Source organism: Nannobrachium achirus (assembly GCF_963921795.1).
Source record: "Nannobrachium achirus genome assembly, chromosome: 24".
NCBI classification, from domain to species: Eukaryota; Metazoa; Chordata; class Actinopteri; order Myctophiformes; family Myctophidae; genus Nannobrachium; species Nannobrachium achirus.
Window position 1 is genome coordinate 36,520,749 of NC_137831.1, and position 16,139 is coordinate 36,536,887.

At 45.1% G+C, this 16,139-nt stretch overlaps 1 protein-coding gene across 3 annotated transcripts in view; it reads left to right on the forward strand.

The window, feature by feature from the left end:
• LOC308280475 (lysine-specific demethylase 6A-like) overlaps positions 1–16,139 on the forward strand; it is a 59,369-nt gene that overhangs the window by 28,708 nt on the left and 14,522 nt on the right. For all 3 annotated transcript variants that reach the window (XM_080720749.1, XM_080720751.1, XM_080720750.1), the window contains exons 11-19: positions 1,208–1,306; positions 1,843–2,062; positions 8,172–8,303; positions 8,561–8,632; positions 9,518–9,625; positions 10,820–11,248; positions 12,210–13,123; positions 15,045–15,174; positions 15,930–16,035. In XM_080720749.1, the coding sequence (XP_080576875.1) occupies positions 1,208–1,306; positions 1,843–2,062; positions 8,172–8,303; positions 8,561–8,632; positions 9,518–9,625; positions 10,820–11,248; positions 12,210–13,123; positions 15,045–15,174; positions 15,930–16,035 (2,210 nt within the window). The remainder of the gene's footprint in view (positions 1–1,207; positions 1,307–1,842; positions 2,063–8,171; positions 8,304–8,560; positions 8,633–9,517; positions 9,626–10,819; positions 11,249–12,209; positions 13,124–15,044; positions 15,175–15,929; positions 16,036–16,139) is intronic.

Consider the following 16,139-nt stretch of genomic DNA (forward strand, 5'->3'; position numbering starts at 1 on the left):
TAGGCCGTTGTTATCAACAGCTTGTTGTGTGTAGGTACTTAAGGAGAACAATAGACAGTGATTGACGGTAGTTGAAGCAGTGGAGCCGATCTGTCCAACTATCGGAGAGAGGGCCCCACTTTGTAGTCAGTGTGTGTTGTTCACTGACAACACGGACAGGTTTTAATGCTGCCAACACTCCTTTCTCACGGTTTGCTGACAGAGAGAAGGAAATGCATTCTTTGTAATCTTCAAAAAAAGAAGAAAAAAGAAATAGACACACGTGCATGTTTGCACTTGCACAGCTGGCCCAGCCCACATGGAGTTGAATTTTACTGGCCCATGACCTGAAAGTGTTTTACAATATCAGGAGCAATTTTGGTGGCAGAAGAGTAGAATGCAGTCATCCCAATGTTTGTGCCAAATTTGGGGGGAAACAAAAACAGTTGTGCTCCCTCTGGTGTTTTGCCTGTGGAAGTTACACAATCTAGTGAAGTAGATCGACAGGTACATGGGCACTGGTCCGTTGAGTTTCTTGATCAAATCAATCGTTGCAAGTTGCTGTCAGGGTTCCCACGGTCATGAAATTCCTGGAAATATTTTGAAATTAGAAAAATATTTTTCCAGTACTGGAAAAGTTTTGAAGGGTCCTGGAAGGTCCTGGAAAAAATAGCTATGCATTGTCTTGGGTTATTGATTTTGTTAATACCTCTGAAATGACAAATTAATCATTGGCCAAATTGTCAAATATTAGAGGCAGAAATTGTGAAAATAGCTGCGAGGCGTTGTGAGCATGTAGATCGGCTATTTTCACAATAAAACCGTGTTATAGGCTACAACATTCCTCTACTCTTAGTGCTCGTCAGGGTGCCGGGTCCCCAGTTCAAATATGATTATTTCGGGGGTCACGGCATGAAAAGGTTGAGAACCACTGGCATACACTACCTGTCTTTAGGCATTGCGCATAGGAGTAAGCGACTCGTTATTGAGCTGAATTATTGTTATATAGTCCTGGAAATCAGGTTAAATATTCTGGAAAAGTTTTGGAAATTAATTGATAAAGATGTGTGGGAACCCTGTGCTGTACTCTGTCCTCTACCCATTGCCACCCCACCCTGCAAAATGAGAGCAGGGTTTAAGTGAGTCCTAGGTGTGTGGTCTAGTAGTGGTCTAACTAGTTTGTTTTGAGAGAGAACTAGTTGGATAACGTCACCTCTGCTTCCTCCAGGTGCTACTCGAGTATTGGGAAGGTCCAGGATGCATTCATCTCCTACCGGCAGTCCATTGACAAATCGGAGGCCAGTGCAGACACCTGGTGCTCTATAGGGTAAGGTCTGAGTTACCTACATATGCCTATGACAGTGTTGCGCTGATGAAAATAGCCCTGCTGCTGCTGTGAGCTCGTACACTGGCTATATTCAGGACGCAACTCTGTCTTACTATGCTATAAATGAACTAACATAGGAGCTGCTTGGTGTTGGTGGTGTTGAATTAATTTAACTATAGAAAATCATCATACCGCTTTCGAAATGTTTGAATTTGTTGCCTGATATCAAACACATGGAATAGACAAAAAGTGTAATTTGCAAATATAACAATGTACCTCAACTAATGAAACAAATGCTACAGTGAAAATGTTTTAAAACATGTAATTTTTTGCTTGGCTGCGCTCGAGTTTTGCGCTCTGAAAATAGCAGATCTACAAGCCTTGTAATCTGCTATTTTCAGCATGCAACCAACTGTAAAATCAGTCATGATGCCATCAAAGCCCGCCAAAATATTTTTTGTTTTTGTTGACAAAATCGACTGTAGATTTAATAGACTAAAACCAGACCCCTCCCATCCCCCTCCGGCCCGGCGCAGGGTTTTGTACCAGCAGCAGAACCAGCCCATGGACGCGCTGCAGGCCTACATCTGTGCCGTGCAGCTTGACCACAGCCACGCAGCCGCCTGGATGGATCTGGGCACGCTGTACGAGTCCTGCAACCAGCCGCATGACGCCATCAAGTGCTACATCAACGCCACGCGCAGCAAGGCGTGCACCAACACCGCGGCGCTCACCCACCGCATCAAGTGTCTGCAGGTATGTGTGTTTACCGGGCCCGGCATAGAGAGACACGACAAGGCTTGTTGTTTCTCTTTAGCATTTCAGGGTTGCGATGACGCCGCCGCTGTTGCAGGGTCTTGTGGTTGTGTACACATGGTGGTTCTCAAACTTGTTTTCATGTCAAGGACCCCTACATTAATTTGTAGGCTGTAGGCTCCATTTGGTTCCTAACTGTCCATCATTTATCTGGGGACCCCCTGGAACTCCCTTCAAGGGACCCCTGGGGTCCCCGGACCCAACTTTGAGAACCACCCGGTGTATATCCTTTTCCCCTGGAGGAAATGACAATCACTAAGTGACAGCCCTAACGTTCCCTTATTAACAAATTAGATTATGAAGAAAAGTTTGAAGGGAAATGTGCTGATGGAAATGTGCGAGTTGCTTTACCCTACCTCATCTTGGAGCAGCAGGTTGTTTATCTTTTCACATCTTTTAGTCCCTTTGGTTAACACCCAGAGCCTTTGCGAGAGAGTTACGACCAGCAGACCATTGTAAAAAAGGCATGTTCATATAATTGACAAATGATCACCTCAAACCCCCTCATAGGTATTAACAGTAATATAGAATTTGTTTTGGGTGTGCTCGGAGATAACTAGAAAAAAGGATGTTCCTCGCCAGGTTGGGTGGCCTACCCAGGACTGTGTCAAACCCGGCTACAAATGTTTTAACCCAATCAAAACCCTGACATTTGTGGCGCCCCCAAATGTGTTGAATGGAACCAATTTTTGGCTTTGTGTTTTTCAAAGCCCCCCCAATGTGTTATTAAAAAAGCTGATTTATTTGTTGCTAAACAGACCACTCGTGCAAACTTTGGAGCAAATTGTAGCCAATCAGTTCTATTGTTGATCGCTCTTGATGGGCCTTTATGAAGCATGATCACTACAAGAGCCATGTGGTCACATCACGGCGAGATCCAAGTCTGTCGTAACTCTCTCTTTCTACAAGGTCTGTGTGCCCATCCCAAAAGACAAATCTAGATACATGCACTGCACCTCATTTCCTTACATAACTGTTGTGTTGCCTGTGCATGAGCCGTGCACACCTCATTTTTACTTGGCTATGCACCGGTTTCGAGCACCAAAAATGGCAGATCTTCAAACTCGGAAGCGTCGTGAGTTTGAAGACCTGCTATTGCCGGTGTGCAACATGGCTCACAACCAAATATGATTCAGGCTTAATTCAACCCCCTGTCCTCATAATGTTCAGCCACTATCTCAGGATCAACACTTTTTGAACCCCCCACCCTCCTCCCCCTTTACCTTTCGTTTTTCACAAGTGTTCAGTTTAAAACGTCGCTGTCGGGCAGAAACCTTATCTCCATAAGTCTAAATGTTTTTGTTTGTTTGTTTTTCAAATCAATGCCCTGCTTGATCATACTACAGTGCCACACACAAGCATCAACAGATCTGCAAGCTCAAAACCTCGTTTTGAGCTTGTAGATTTCGAATGCATTTGAATGCTGAAAAGTAATAGTTTTGTAAGTATGAGGTTTCCACCCGACAAAGACGATATCTTACTTATGTTATGACCCAGCGTTACATTATCAACCCTTCGTTCTGGCAGAACTTCATGGCATTAAGGCAAACTCACCAGCTTGTTTTAATGGTCCGTTGTGTATTTCCTGGGGTTGATGTCGGTTTTCTGGACATCCTCGCTGATGCGTGAACATTTTTTGACGGCGCCAGCAGCCCGTTTTGAAACCCCAGCCTGTATAAACCTCTACATATCTGCCATTACTGATCATGTCCTTCTTGTTTGTTGTTGAGGTCATCGTTTAAAACGGACGTTACGACTGTAACTGCGGTTCTGTGAATCCCGAATGGCCGTAAGGCGGTGGTTTAAGCTCATGCTGCCTTCACACTGGCAGCTACAAAGATGCAGGCAACCTTTTTTTTTTTTTTTTTTTTTTTTCAATGAAAGCCAGCAAGATGTGAAGGTACACCCTGTGTAGCTTTGTATTCTTATTGTTTGTATTTGCCAGTATGAACCGTAGCATCAGAGTATGCACTGTGAATGCACTGAGGGGAATAGTCTGTGTTTAAAGTGCAATGGCACTTTGTTGTGTTGTTAACTTGCCGTGATGCAACAGCAAACATTGCTGAGATACCTTGTTCCGTTATTCTGTTGAGTTCTGGGAGTCACGACCCACAGGTTGAGAACCACTGACTTTGAGAGGTGTTTCATGTAAGTCAATAAGGAGGCTACTTTTGAAAAGATTTTCAATGGAACAAGATATCTCCCCAATATCTGGAGTCGCATCATGACAACATAACTACACAACCCAAACCTCCACCAAAGTGTCATTGCACTTTCAAGCACTGCCTCTGGCGGCCAACGGGGATGAAACAAGAACCGTGCTTTTTTTCGTTTTGTTTTGTTTTTGTTTTTGACTTCACGCCGTTTTCCATTCCCATAGGCTCAGTTGAGCAACCCCCAGCTCAATAGCCTACAGAGTAAAAATAAAATGCTCCCTCTTATTGAGGAGGCATGGAGTCTACCAATCCCCGCAGAGCTTACCTCCAGACAGGCACCACAGCAGGTGAGACAAACACCAGATAGAGCCACCAGCACCGACCCAAATCCCGTCCTCAAACCTTCCCCTCTCCGCTCCCCTCTCCTCCTCCTCCTCCCCTTCTATAGGGCTGTCGCGATTAGGACATTTTACATGACGATTAATTGTCACTCAAATGATTGCGATTAACGATTCAATTGTGTTTTTGTCGTTGACAATTACATTTCTGTTTGGCTTTTAGGCTTTGAAGTTGCACATGGCTGATATGACACATAACATAAATATACAAAGAAATTACTGACATATTTGACAACTTTATACTTAAAAAAGAACATTGATAGTGGAAATAGCTGATCAACAAGCTCACAACACGTCGCGAGCTTGTAGATCTGCTATTTCCACTACTTTTTGAAAGTGTTTGAAACTAAATTAACATTTCTCAACATGGATGAGATGGATTATGCAAATAATTGCGATTACCTCAAATAATTGCGATTAGATGATTATGTAATAATTGTGACAGCCCTACCCCTCTGCTCCTCTTCCTCGCTATAGCCCGACCCATGCCAGGTCGTTGCGTCCGATCCCAATTTCTGAGGTTCCTAGACCCCAGGCAACCAATGTTTTGACCGATATTATGTGACATTTTAGGTTGATTATTGTTTAAGTTGCAAGGTGTAGTGGGGGGAAAAGAAGACAGACCCAATGGTAAAGTTTACTAAGTGTTGAGGGTTTAAGTGGCTGTTGAAGTTGAATATATTTCATTCATATTCATTTTGATTTGCCTGCATATAGCTAGATTTAATACTTTAATCAAATCTTAAGTGTTTCAAATTGATTCAAACAATTTTAGTGTCCAAAATCTGGTTCAAAACATTGGTAATCAGTGGTCTAGGGATTTTAAAGTGGGATCATTATCAGAACCAATAATCTGGCATTGGTCAGGCTCTGTTTCAGAAACGCATTGATCTATTTTAAAGTGCTGACACATACTGATTTAATCACACACATTGACTTTCAAACTTAAGGTGGGGTAAGTGATATGTTTGTTTTTAAATAGCGTTATGACGTGATCGTAATCATTGCTATAGAGTGTATTCTCAGTCATGGTGGGTCACCCTGTCTCTCCAGATATTTAAAGAAACGGAATACATTTTCAGCCAATTTCATCCATCAGGAGACAGAACCTCATACAGGATACGTGATAAACAAGTGAAAATGGCTAAATGAACAGACAATACCCCCACCCTCCCACTTTTCTCCCCCTTTCCCCCCTCTCCCCCTGTTTTCTCCGCTGCTAAGTAGCAAAGGCCAGCCTCACCCATCACGGACAGTCCATCCAAACACTATTGGTGTGGAGGAACCATGTCTTCCTGTTGTCCTGTCATTTGTTTTAAAATCTGACATGCCATTCTGAATGATCTGTTTGTAGTTCTTCCCCCAAAATAATACTGGGTCAATAGGAGCCACACTATTTGAGTCACCCTGCTGGTCATCAAATCGGTGGTTTAGGAATGCAAATTCAAGGTTTCATGGGGTGTGTGAACGAGTTGTTCATTGGCCAAACTTATTCCTTTTATTTATTAGGAAGGGATGTGTATGTTTGTTGTATGCTCCTCCCGCCCCTCAGTGTGATTGGGCGTGAGCTGGGAGAGCGTTTAAAACTGGGTGGGACATTAAGCCAAATAATTGCAGATATACAAGCTCGCAAACACGTCGCAACGCCACTTGCTGTTAGCTTGTAGATTGGCTGTTTTCCGCGGCGATATTCTATTTATACTTGAGAAAGTGGGCCCATGGGAAAACAGGCAATACAGTCAACTACTGTAGTTGTAACTTGTAAGTATATTTAAGTGGCTAAGCAATATGTATTTTGTCTTAAGATGCAGTGCCAATGGCAGATGTAAAATTTCCCAACACAAAATACTGTGACCTTCTTTTATAGATCATGATCTGGTATTTTCGTTGTTATCCAAAAGCCGGGACATCAGGTTGAAAGTGTTTTTTAAAACATTGCAGTCTCTGGGTTTGTTATCCTCATTCCCATTGGCCAGTCCAGTCCTTTCCTGTCCACGGTGATTGGTGAGGTTGTGCCGACGTAGAGTAGATCCAGGTTTCCCATTGGCTCCCGTCCGCCTCCCTCCTCCACTTGTTTTCTTATTTCTTTTTTTGTAGTAATTTCCCTATAGAGGCAAAACCCCCTTCCAACATCGCCCTCTAGTGTCAACAACACCACCCCCTCATTCACTCATTTATCCATCCATTCACTCACTCATTCACTCATTCATTCATTCATTCATTCATAGTAGAGGCCCGTAGCCCCCAAACACCCCCCATTACGACATCCATGTAGGTGTGTGCTTGAGTGTTTATTGCTGTGCTAAGTGACATGATGTATTTTACTATTTGGTTACGTCACTGGTTCTCAAACTTTGACAGAGTACAAATGGAACCAAATGGATTTGGTTCCATTTGTACACTGTCAAAGTTACAAACTTGTAAGGGTCAATTTAGACCCCCATAAAGGAACCTAGAGTCTCCCTGAAATCCACTTTTGAGAAACACTGGGTTACATGACGAAGCATGGTAAGATGTCTGCGAAGCACCATGCTCCAAAATAACGATCGAACAGACGTGAGCAGGTTAGAGAAATGATTTACGAAAATAGTTTTAACCCAACCACCATGCCCACCGTAAGTCTCAAGTTGCATGGTGTGATTTGTAGATTGACGAATGGTTGGATACACTGATTCGTAAGACAGACCAGTGTTCCCAGATTGAAAGATACATCTAAATGGGTTAGCTTTGGACTGCTATTTAGTTTTTTACATTTCACACCTGTCCTCACAGCCGTTCCCTCAAAGGTAAGCTTAAAAGTCACCAGTGTGTGCAGTTCAGCTCAACCTTTCACCTTTGGATAGGTTGAGTGCAGCAGCCATCGCCAGTTGATGAAGAATATGTGTGTATTTGTATACTTATTGATTGCACAGCAAGGCTTGTGCAACAAAGTGGGTGGTGATTTTCCACGCAGCACTGCGCTCTCTGATTACACCGAGAAACAATGCCTGATTTATGCATGGTGGCGCCCCAGTCTCGCTTGCTGAAAATGTCAGATCTTGGAGCTTGTAGATCTTGTGTTTTCGGTGTATGACGCCATGTGTAAATCAGGACTAAGCTTGTGCTGTTTTTCTTTATTTTTAATTATTATAATTTTTTTGCTACATGTGTTGTTTTTTGAGGTGCTAATATGTTGTCACAGAAGTCTTCTCCTTTCTCTCTCCTTTTCTCCCCCCATCCTGTGCTTTGCTCTACCCTTCTTGATCTATCTTGCTATCTTTCTTTCTTTCCTACCATCCGCTGTTCTTCAATTCCGACCTTATCATACCTTTTCTCCTGTCCCTCATATCCTGTACTCCTTACTTTTCCTCACTTTGTCCACTCTTGTCTGTCTTCTTTCTTGCCCGCTGCCCTTCTATGCCTGGTCTGTCTGTCTGTCTGTCTGTCTGTCTGTCTGTCTGTCTGTCTGTCTGCCTGTCTGCCTGTCTGCCTGCCTGCCTGTCTGTCTGTCTGCAGGCTTGTAAGCCCCACCATAGTGCAGAGGGTGGGGGGTCGGGTCAGACCCTGCCCCCCCACGCCAGCACTCTGGGCCAGGCAGACGACCAGACCAGCCCAGCCAAGCGGAGGAGAGCGTCCAGTCCAGCCAAGGTAACTAACTAGTACAGTATAGGCTTGAGATACGGAACCGTTTCCGGTGCATATCAACGGCCGCTAGTTTCGCAGTTTGCCCAGTGCCGGTGTCAGAAACAATAACTCTCTGTTAAAGTGGATGGGCTTTTGACGAACTTTACACTTGATTTTATTACATTATTATTTATTAAACAGTCATACATACTTCCAGTCGCTTTTGATAATTTCCCAATCCCTAATTTAATTGTTTGACAACTGGTTGTGTTTCTCTGCAGAGTGAAGCATGGACCGTCAACCCAGCACAGCAACCAGCTCCCAACTGGTACCTCTCCCCACAGAAACTACAGGTACAATATTAGTACAATTGGCTACCTCACCCCACAGAAACTGGTACAATATAAGTACTAATAATTAGCAATGTAACAACTACATATAACAACTTGGAACGTTCGGTCCAGTAAGCACCACGAACCGAATGACGCACAGTTTTTATATCGACGTCAAATTGTGCACTCTGCACTCCGTAAGGCAAACCAAATGTCAGGCCAGTGGCAACGTGTGTGTGTGTGGGAGAGAGAGAGGGTGCGCGTGTGCATGCACGTGTGTGTCATGGCTGTAGTGCAGTGCGGTTTGATGTATAAACGCTCCCACTGTTCAAGGCTCCCTCCCCAGTAGCAACTCTCTCGCAAAGATGGTAAATATCCTGCGTAATATCCATGGAATCTGTTTGCATCTGGTTAAAACCGAGTATTCCCAAATATGGCATTACTATACAAATGTCCCCACAAGTGGCAAAGATAAATGGTTTCATGATTTGTATTAAGGCTTAGTGTTATTTATACGATTCATGCTTAGTTGCATGACGGTGTCGCACACTGAACATAGCCGATCTAGCAGGTCGTCTCATTTCTACACGCAACTCAGCACGGGGTTAAGGTTAAAAATGATACCCACATTGTATGACATTCATGAAGTACAGTAGTTGAAATAAATAAAACTAAACAAATTAAAGATTGTTGATGTCACAAGGGTTAAAGCGAGGCTAACCTGTTGTGTGTGTGTGTGTGTGTGTGTGTGTGTGTGTGTGTGTGTGTGTGTGTGTGTGTGTGTGTGTGTGTGTGTGTGTGTGTGTGTGTGTGTGTGTGTGTGTGTGTGTGTGTGTGTGTGTGTGTGTGTGTGTGTGTGTGTGTGTGTGTGTGTGTGTGTGTGTGTGTGTGTGTGTGTGTGTGTAGCTGCTGGAACAGTTGAGGAGTAACCGGGCCAGTCTGAAGCCCCTCCAGCTACAGATGTTGGAACAGCTGGAGGCCCAGCTCACCATGATGCAGCAACACCAGCAGCAGGTATTGATTGATTGATTGATTGATTGCATTATTAGTCAGAATAAGATTCATGTAAGAATCGCGATTCTCATCAACGATTCAAAATCGAGCTGAGGTGTGTTGAGGTTAGGTGTGTCACTGTGCTGCTGACGCTCGTTGACACTCGTTAATGTTTATACAGCAATTATGTTTTGTTTCTGCATCTAATAGAACTACACCTAATCTAAGATTCCATCAAAGCCAATACTTTTTTACACAACCCCATCTGGTATTATATCTTTTTGTTGGAAATAACGTTAAAGTCCATATGAAAACAATATGACTGAAATAATTAGGATTTAAACTGATTAGAAATGTTTGAGAATCGATTTTAATGGAATCGCCCTTACACATGTTTATATTCTCAAATACACTCATATAGCCCTCATACATGATGCAAACACACACACACACACACACGTACGACGTACGTGCACGCTGGTGCCCACGCACACTTGAATAATGTATGGCTGCAGAATGTGTCTTTATGGAGGGGACATACATAATTAAAACGGATGTATACATGTACATTGTAGTATAGGCACTTTAATGTACGTCTGTTAGTCCTTGTTCCCTAGGGGAATGCTGCGTTAAAACTCCACACAAAAGGTCTTATTGATTAACTTCTAAGCAATTATTCTATCAAGAATCCCTTTTATTTAATGATGTATTTATTTTCTTCTTTTCTCTTTTATTGCCAAATTGAGATGAAATTAGTTATTTTTCTATTATGATAATTAAGTTGATAATACTCAAAAAACTATTACAAAAAATCAATTAGTCCTAATAATTAAGCCCTATTTTTCTATTTTTTGTGATGTAACTAAGACCGATTCTAAAAATGTCTTCTAAATCCTATCCTTTTTATGAGACATGCATGTTTCAATATCAGTGTTTAAACCTTTTCATGTCAAGGACCCCCAAAATTATATTTGGCTGTTCTCTTTAATAAAAAGGCATATATTCAAACTAAGATGTACACAAACGTTCTAATTTTTTCCAAAAATGGCAGATCTACGAGCTCATAGTTGCGCTGCGATATGAACTTGCAGAAATCTGAAATGACCGTATGCTTTCCTGGTTTCAAAGGGTTTTCGTTTTGCTATGGTGTCAGTGTTAACTCCAGTTAACCAGTCTGTGGTTGTATCTTTTCTCCACCCACCCACCCACCCACAGATGAGACAGAGCTCTTCGACGGGAGGCCAGCTGAGGCCGTCTCTCCCCAACGGCCCCTCCTCCAACTCCCTCCCGTCTCCCCACCCCAGCCTGCACCCCTCCCGCCCCCACCTGGGCCCCCCCCACCACCACCGGACCCCCTGCCCGCCTCAGCCGCTGGTCAACGGGCCCCTGGGCCCCGCCGGGGCACACAGACACTTGGACCCCCTGTCTCTGGGCGGCAGTGGTACCATCACTAGTAGTAGTGGTGGTGGTAGTGGAGGTGGTAGTAATCATCAGACACTCGGACCCAACGGAGACGTGCCTTACTCGCAGCCTGCCAGCAGCGGCGTTGGCGCCGACGCTGCACTGCTACCTCACACCTGCACAAACCCCCAGAGCCACCAGGACGCCATGACAGCCCGCACCCCGCACCTAAACTCCTCTCAGGTGAGCCATGTGCAAATAGTAGATCTACAAGCTAGCTCAGCATACGTCACTACACCTTTTGAGTTTGTAGATCTGCTATTTCCACTATTACGCACACACACACACAAGTGTTGTACTTCTTATCTTTTGCTTATCTGAGTTCTAATAAAGTTTTTTTTTGTGTCCTCTCCCCTGGCCCCCGCACACATGTAAAGCATCTTTGAGTACTCAGAAAAGCGCTGTATAAATCACAGATATTATTTATTATATAGTATAAAGTTATTACATTTTATAAGTTATTTGTCATATCTGCCCTGTGCACCATTTGTTTATGAAGCCTAAAAGACAAATACAAATTAAAATGTAATTCATATTGTCCCAATATTCACCGACAAACACATTTTAAATCATTGCGATTTAACTGTTGTATTCGTGACAGCCCTGCACGGGGGCCACGTAGCAGCACGGTGAGTGAAACAAACGGCTTTGGAATTGGACCAAACCCACAAACCATCATCTAACTCAGTGGTTCTCAACCTGACCCCAGGTGGGTCCCCAAATTATTTTGGGGGGTCCCCAGATGAATAACTTAATGTGCAACATTGTTTTCTCACTCAACAGTAAACAAACCAACATAACGTTTAAGTGTATAGAGGGTATCTGCACATTTCTAAAGTGAAAATCTTTGGACTTTTTAATACTTCTAAAATGACAAATTAAACATTGGCCAAATTGGCATATATTAGACGCAGAAATTGTGAAAATAGCAGATCTACATGCTCATAACGCCTCACGTTGCGAGGCGTTGTGAGCATGTAGATCTGCTATTTTCACAATATAACCGAGTTATACAAAATGTAATGCCTCAACTCTTAGTGCTCGTCAGGGTGGGGGGTCCCCAGTTAAAATATGATTATTTTGGGGGTCACAGCCTGAAAAGGTTGAGGACCACTGATCTAACTGACAAAACTCTCTCCTCCAGGGGCTTCAGAAGGGTTCTTCCTCTTCGGCGGCCGGTTCCAACGGGGACGGCTCTCACCCCCAGACGCCCTCGCCCTCCTCGGCCCTCCTCCTCCCCCCGCACTCTCACAATCAGGTCGGACATTCCACTGGCGCCGTGTCGCCGCGGCGCCAACAGCAGCAGCAGGCCCTGAACCACCACCACCTCCCGTCCCCTCCCTCCCTCCCCCACTCCCACACCTCAGGAGGAGCGGGAGCGGCCCCTACCAAAGACGGCGGCGGCAGCCACCAAACGCCACCGGCCGCGGCGGAACCGGAGGGCGTGGCCAATAATCACGGCGCGGAGGCCGGCGACAAGCTGAGCCTCGGCGCAGACAATCCCAGGCTCTCTGCCCTGCTGGCGGGGGGGAGGGGCCCGGTGGGGGAGCAACAGGAGGAGGGGGGCGGCGGGGGGAACATGTCCGCCACCGCCGCCCCCCACAAGAAACTGAACAACATCCACCCGGCCGCCCTGCCCGCCTCCTCCTCCTCCACCCCCCAGCACCACCACCACCACCATCACGCCCCGGGCGGCTCGTCGGCCGCCTCCTCGCCCGTCTCCGCCATATCCACGGCCACGCCCTCGCCCAGGTCCACGGAGCACAGCCACCCGGCCGCCCCGCACAGCCCCTCCTCCTCTGCCACCACGTCCACCGCAAAGCCCTCCTCGTCCTCCTCTGTGCCCGCCGTCAACGGGAACGGCGGGGGCAAAGGGGCCGCCCTCCTCTCGGAGGACTCTCGGAGCCCGCTGAAGGCTGACGCCCCCGCCGCCACTCCCCCGCCCCGTCTCAACAAAGCCACGTCCCAGCAGCAGCACGGCGCTCCCGGCGGCTCGACGTCGTCTTCGTCGTCCGTTTCCATCTACCCCAGCTCCACTGACGTGCTGAAAGCCTGCAGGTAACGCTCTCACACACTGCACCAGTCTTCATTTATCCACTTGTACGCTGTTCACTTAACCGCTCACACCTTTTATGGTTGACCAGGGCTCTATGCTAGTGTATTTTCTGTTTAAATCTTTAAGTTACATTTGAGCGGTGCTCCTGGAAGGAGCTGAGCTCCAACACCTGGCTTTGTCCGGGCTCTGAAGCGTGGCCTCCATCTGGCCTCCATCTTTTTGTTGTACACCCAGGGTCACATTGGCCAAACTTTGTGGGACAATTAATTAAATTAACTCAGAAATGGCACCGCTCAATTCACACTAGGTGTTTTTTTAAGAGTAGCTATTATTTGTTCTCCCCCCCCCCCCCCCCCCTCCCTAATGTATTCGTTATGCCAATGAATTCCTTGCCACGCACATTTCTGTGTAGTCACTGTGTTTCTATCCCACTGACTCAACCTGCCAGTGAGGAGCCCCCACCAGGAGGTTGTGGGGCACGAAAGTGTCAAATAGGTCTATATATTGTGATAGTAATCATTGCAATGGAGTTTTTGTTCAGTAACGGGAGTCTGGGAAGTAATGACACAAGGAAATGATCAGACAATTGAAATTGGAACACTACTCTCTCCTGATTGGTCAAGATTGGCAATCCACATGAAAATGTATTTTTTGCTTACTAAAGAGACAGGGAGAGCCCTGTTATTGAACAAACACAGCAATGATTACTATCAGAATATAGTGCTTTAACGTTTTAACAAAATGACAAATGTTTTGTTTTAACCAAAAATAAGAGAAGTTACACATGTACTCTGAAAGGTCCATTTGGTTCCATTTGTACACACATTTGGACTTGGATTGTCAGGCTTTCTTTTGAAAATGTCTCCACCCAGTGGTGTGAGGGAGTCACTACAACATTCAAGGGAGAGAAACACTTACATAACAGTAAATAAAAATGAAAGGCTACTGGGCAGCTGTGTTGCTATGCAGATATTTTTCTCCCATCACACACAGTGGCAACAGGAGCACTTAAAAAACTGTGTTCTGATCGTTCTAATCTAAAAAAAAATTGTCTCTGGGATTGCAGTCTACACAATTAAATCAATTCAACTATGTCCGTATACTGTAACTGTACAACTGCATCCATTTGCTTCCGTTTGACACTGTCAAGATTTCAGAGTCTCAGAGTTAGACCTGTAAGGGTCCATTTCTTTCCAACTATCAATCAGTTTTCCCTGAACTCCCATTATGTCAGTGGTTCCCAAACCTTTTAGTGACCCAAAAGAGACCTGGGACCCAAACCAGTGAAAATGGCAGGTCTACAAGCTCTGCAACGAGAAGTGAGCTCTTATTACAAAAGTTAGGAAACCAAAAATCATAATACAAATTAAAATTTGTCCGCGAACCACATTTGCATCCCAAACCCACTGTATGGGAACCTGTGCCATGTATTATACCAAACCAATATTAATCTCTGCTATGAGACCTCCTGGTACTATTACTATCAATACTACAGGCTATCAATATGGCAGGATATGTGAAGCTTTGTAATGGCACATCTGTGATTGACTGATTTGAATGATTATTTTATTAGACAAAAATGGAGAAGTACAGTTGAACACCCTGCCTAAAAGCAACATCCCAAATAAGACCTTTTACAGTCTTTTTTACGTTGGAAGCCCTCAGTATTTAATTCATGGACATAATAAATAGCAAGCAAATAAAAACATTCAATATTATTGCAGTTATAAAAACACTATATGTACAGGATAGGGGAAACAAGGGCCTGTCTATGGGAGAAGTAATAACTACCTCCTCCTCTTCTCAGGGCAGTTTTGAAGGATGCCAGCGAGCTACATGTTTTAAGGGAGGTAGTCAAGGAATTCCACTACTTCTTGTGCCGTGGCTATAAAAGAGTCCTGTGTCTGTGCATCTTGTGTCCAGGAACCTGGGGAAGAACGGCCTCTCCAACAGCAGCATCCTCCTGGATAAATGCCCTCCGCCCCGCCTGCCCCCACCGCCCTCGCCTGTCCTGCCCAAGGACAAGCTCAACCCACCCACCCCCAGCATCTATGTAAGTTCGCCCAGCATCCAGCTAGGGATGGGACGATAATCGTTATTATCGCCCCATCCCTACATCCAGCTACACCCGGCATCTATGCCAGTGGTTCTCAACCTGTGGGTCGGGAACCCCAGAGGGGTCCCCAAATTATTGTGGGGGGGTCCCCAGATGATCAACTTCTTTAAATCAATGTTGGCAATCCTGGCGTTTCTACCAATAAGTACTGGTAATAATCAATATTACTATTTTATCGCCAGATTAGCAAAAATAATACATTACCCATAAGGCTTAAGGCCGTATAGGGCACGCACGCTTCCTGGTTTGCGTGACGTGCGCAGCCCTGCAAAGTAGGGCTTTCAGTCTGCCCTGTTGAAAGTCAATGTAAAATGGCGGATGTTTACTGATCGGGCCCGTATCAAAAGGATCAGATGGATATTATCGTCGCAACGTTAACGATCGTACGTGCACCCGTCACACACAATGCACGCGCGAGGCGTTGTGAGCATGTAGATCCCCTATTTTCAGAATAGAACCATATTATACTAAATGTAATGCCTCAACTCTTAGTGCTCGTCAGGGTGGGGGATTATTTTGGGGGTCGCGGCCTGAAAAGGTTGAGGACCACTAATCTATGAAACTCACACCATCACTCACGCCCGGCATCTCGTGTTGTCTGAAAACAAAGTATTGACTCCGAAAGTAATACATTTTGAGTTTCTGTGCAATAAACGTGACACTGATTGGACCCATGTGTATTTTTCTGTCAGCTGGAGAACAAGAGAGACGCGTTCTTCCCACCTCTGCACCAGTTCTGCACAAACCCCTCCAACCCTGTCACTGTCATCAGAGGCCTGGCCGGGGCGCTCAAGCTGGGTAAGACATATTGACATACATTAACCCTAAGACACGCACACAACCCTAACCATAACCCCAGGGCACGCACAACCCTAACAATAAGACACATAACCTTAAGAGAC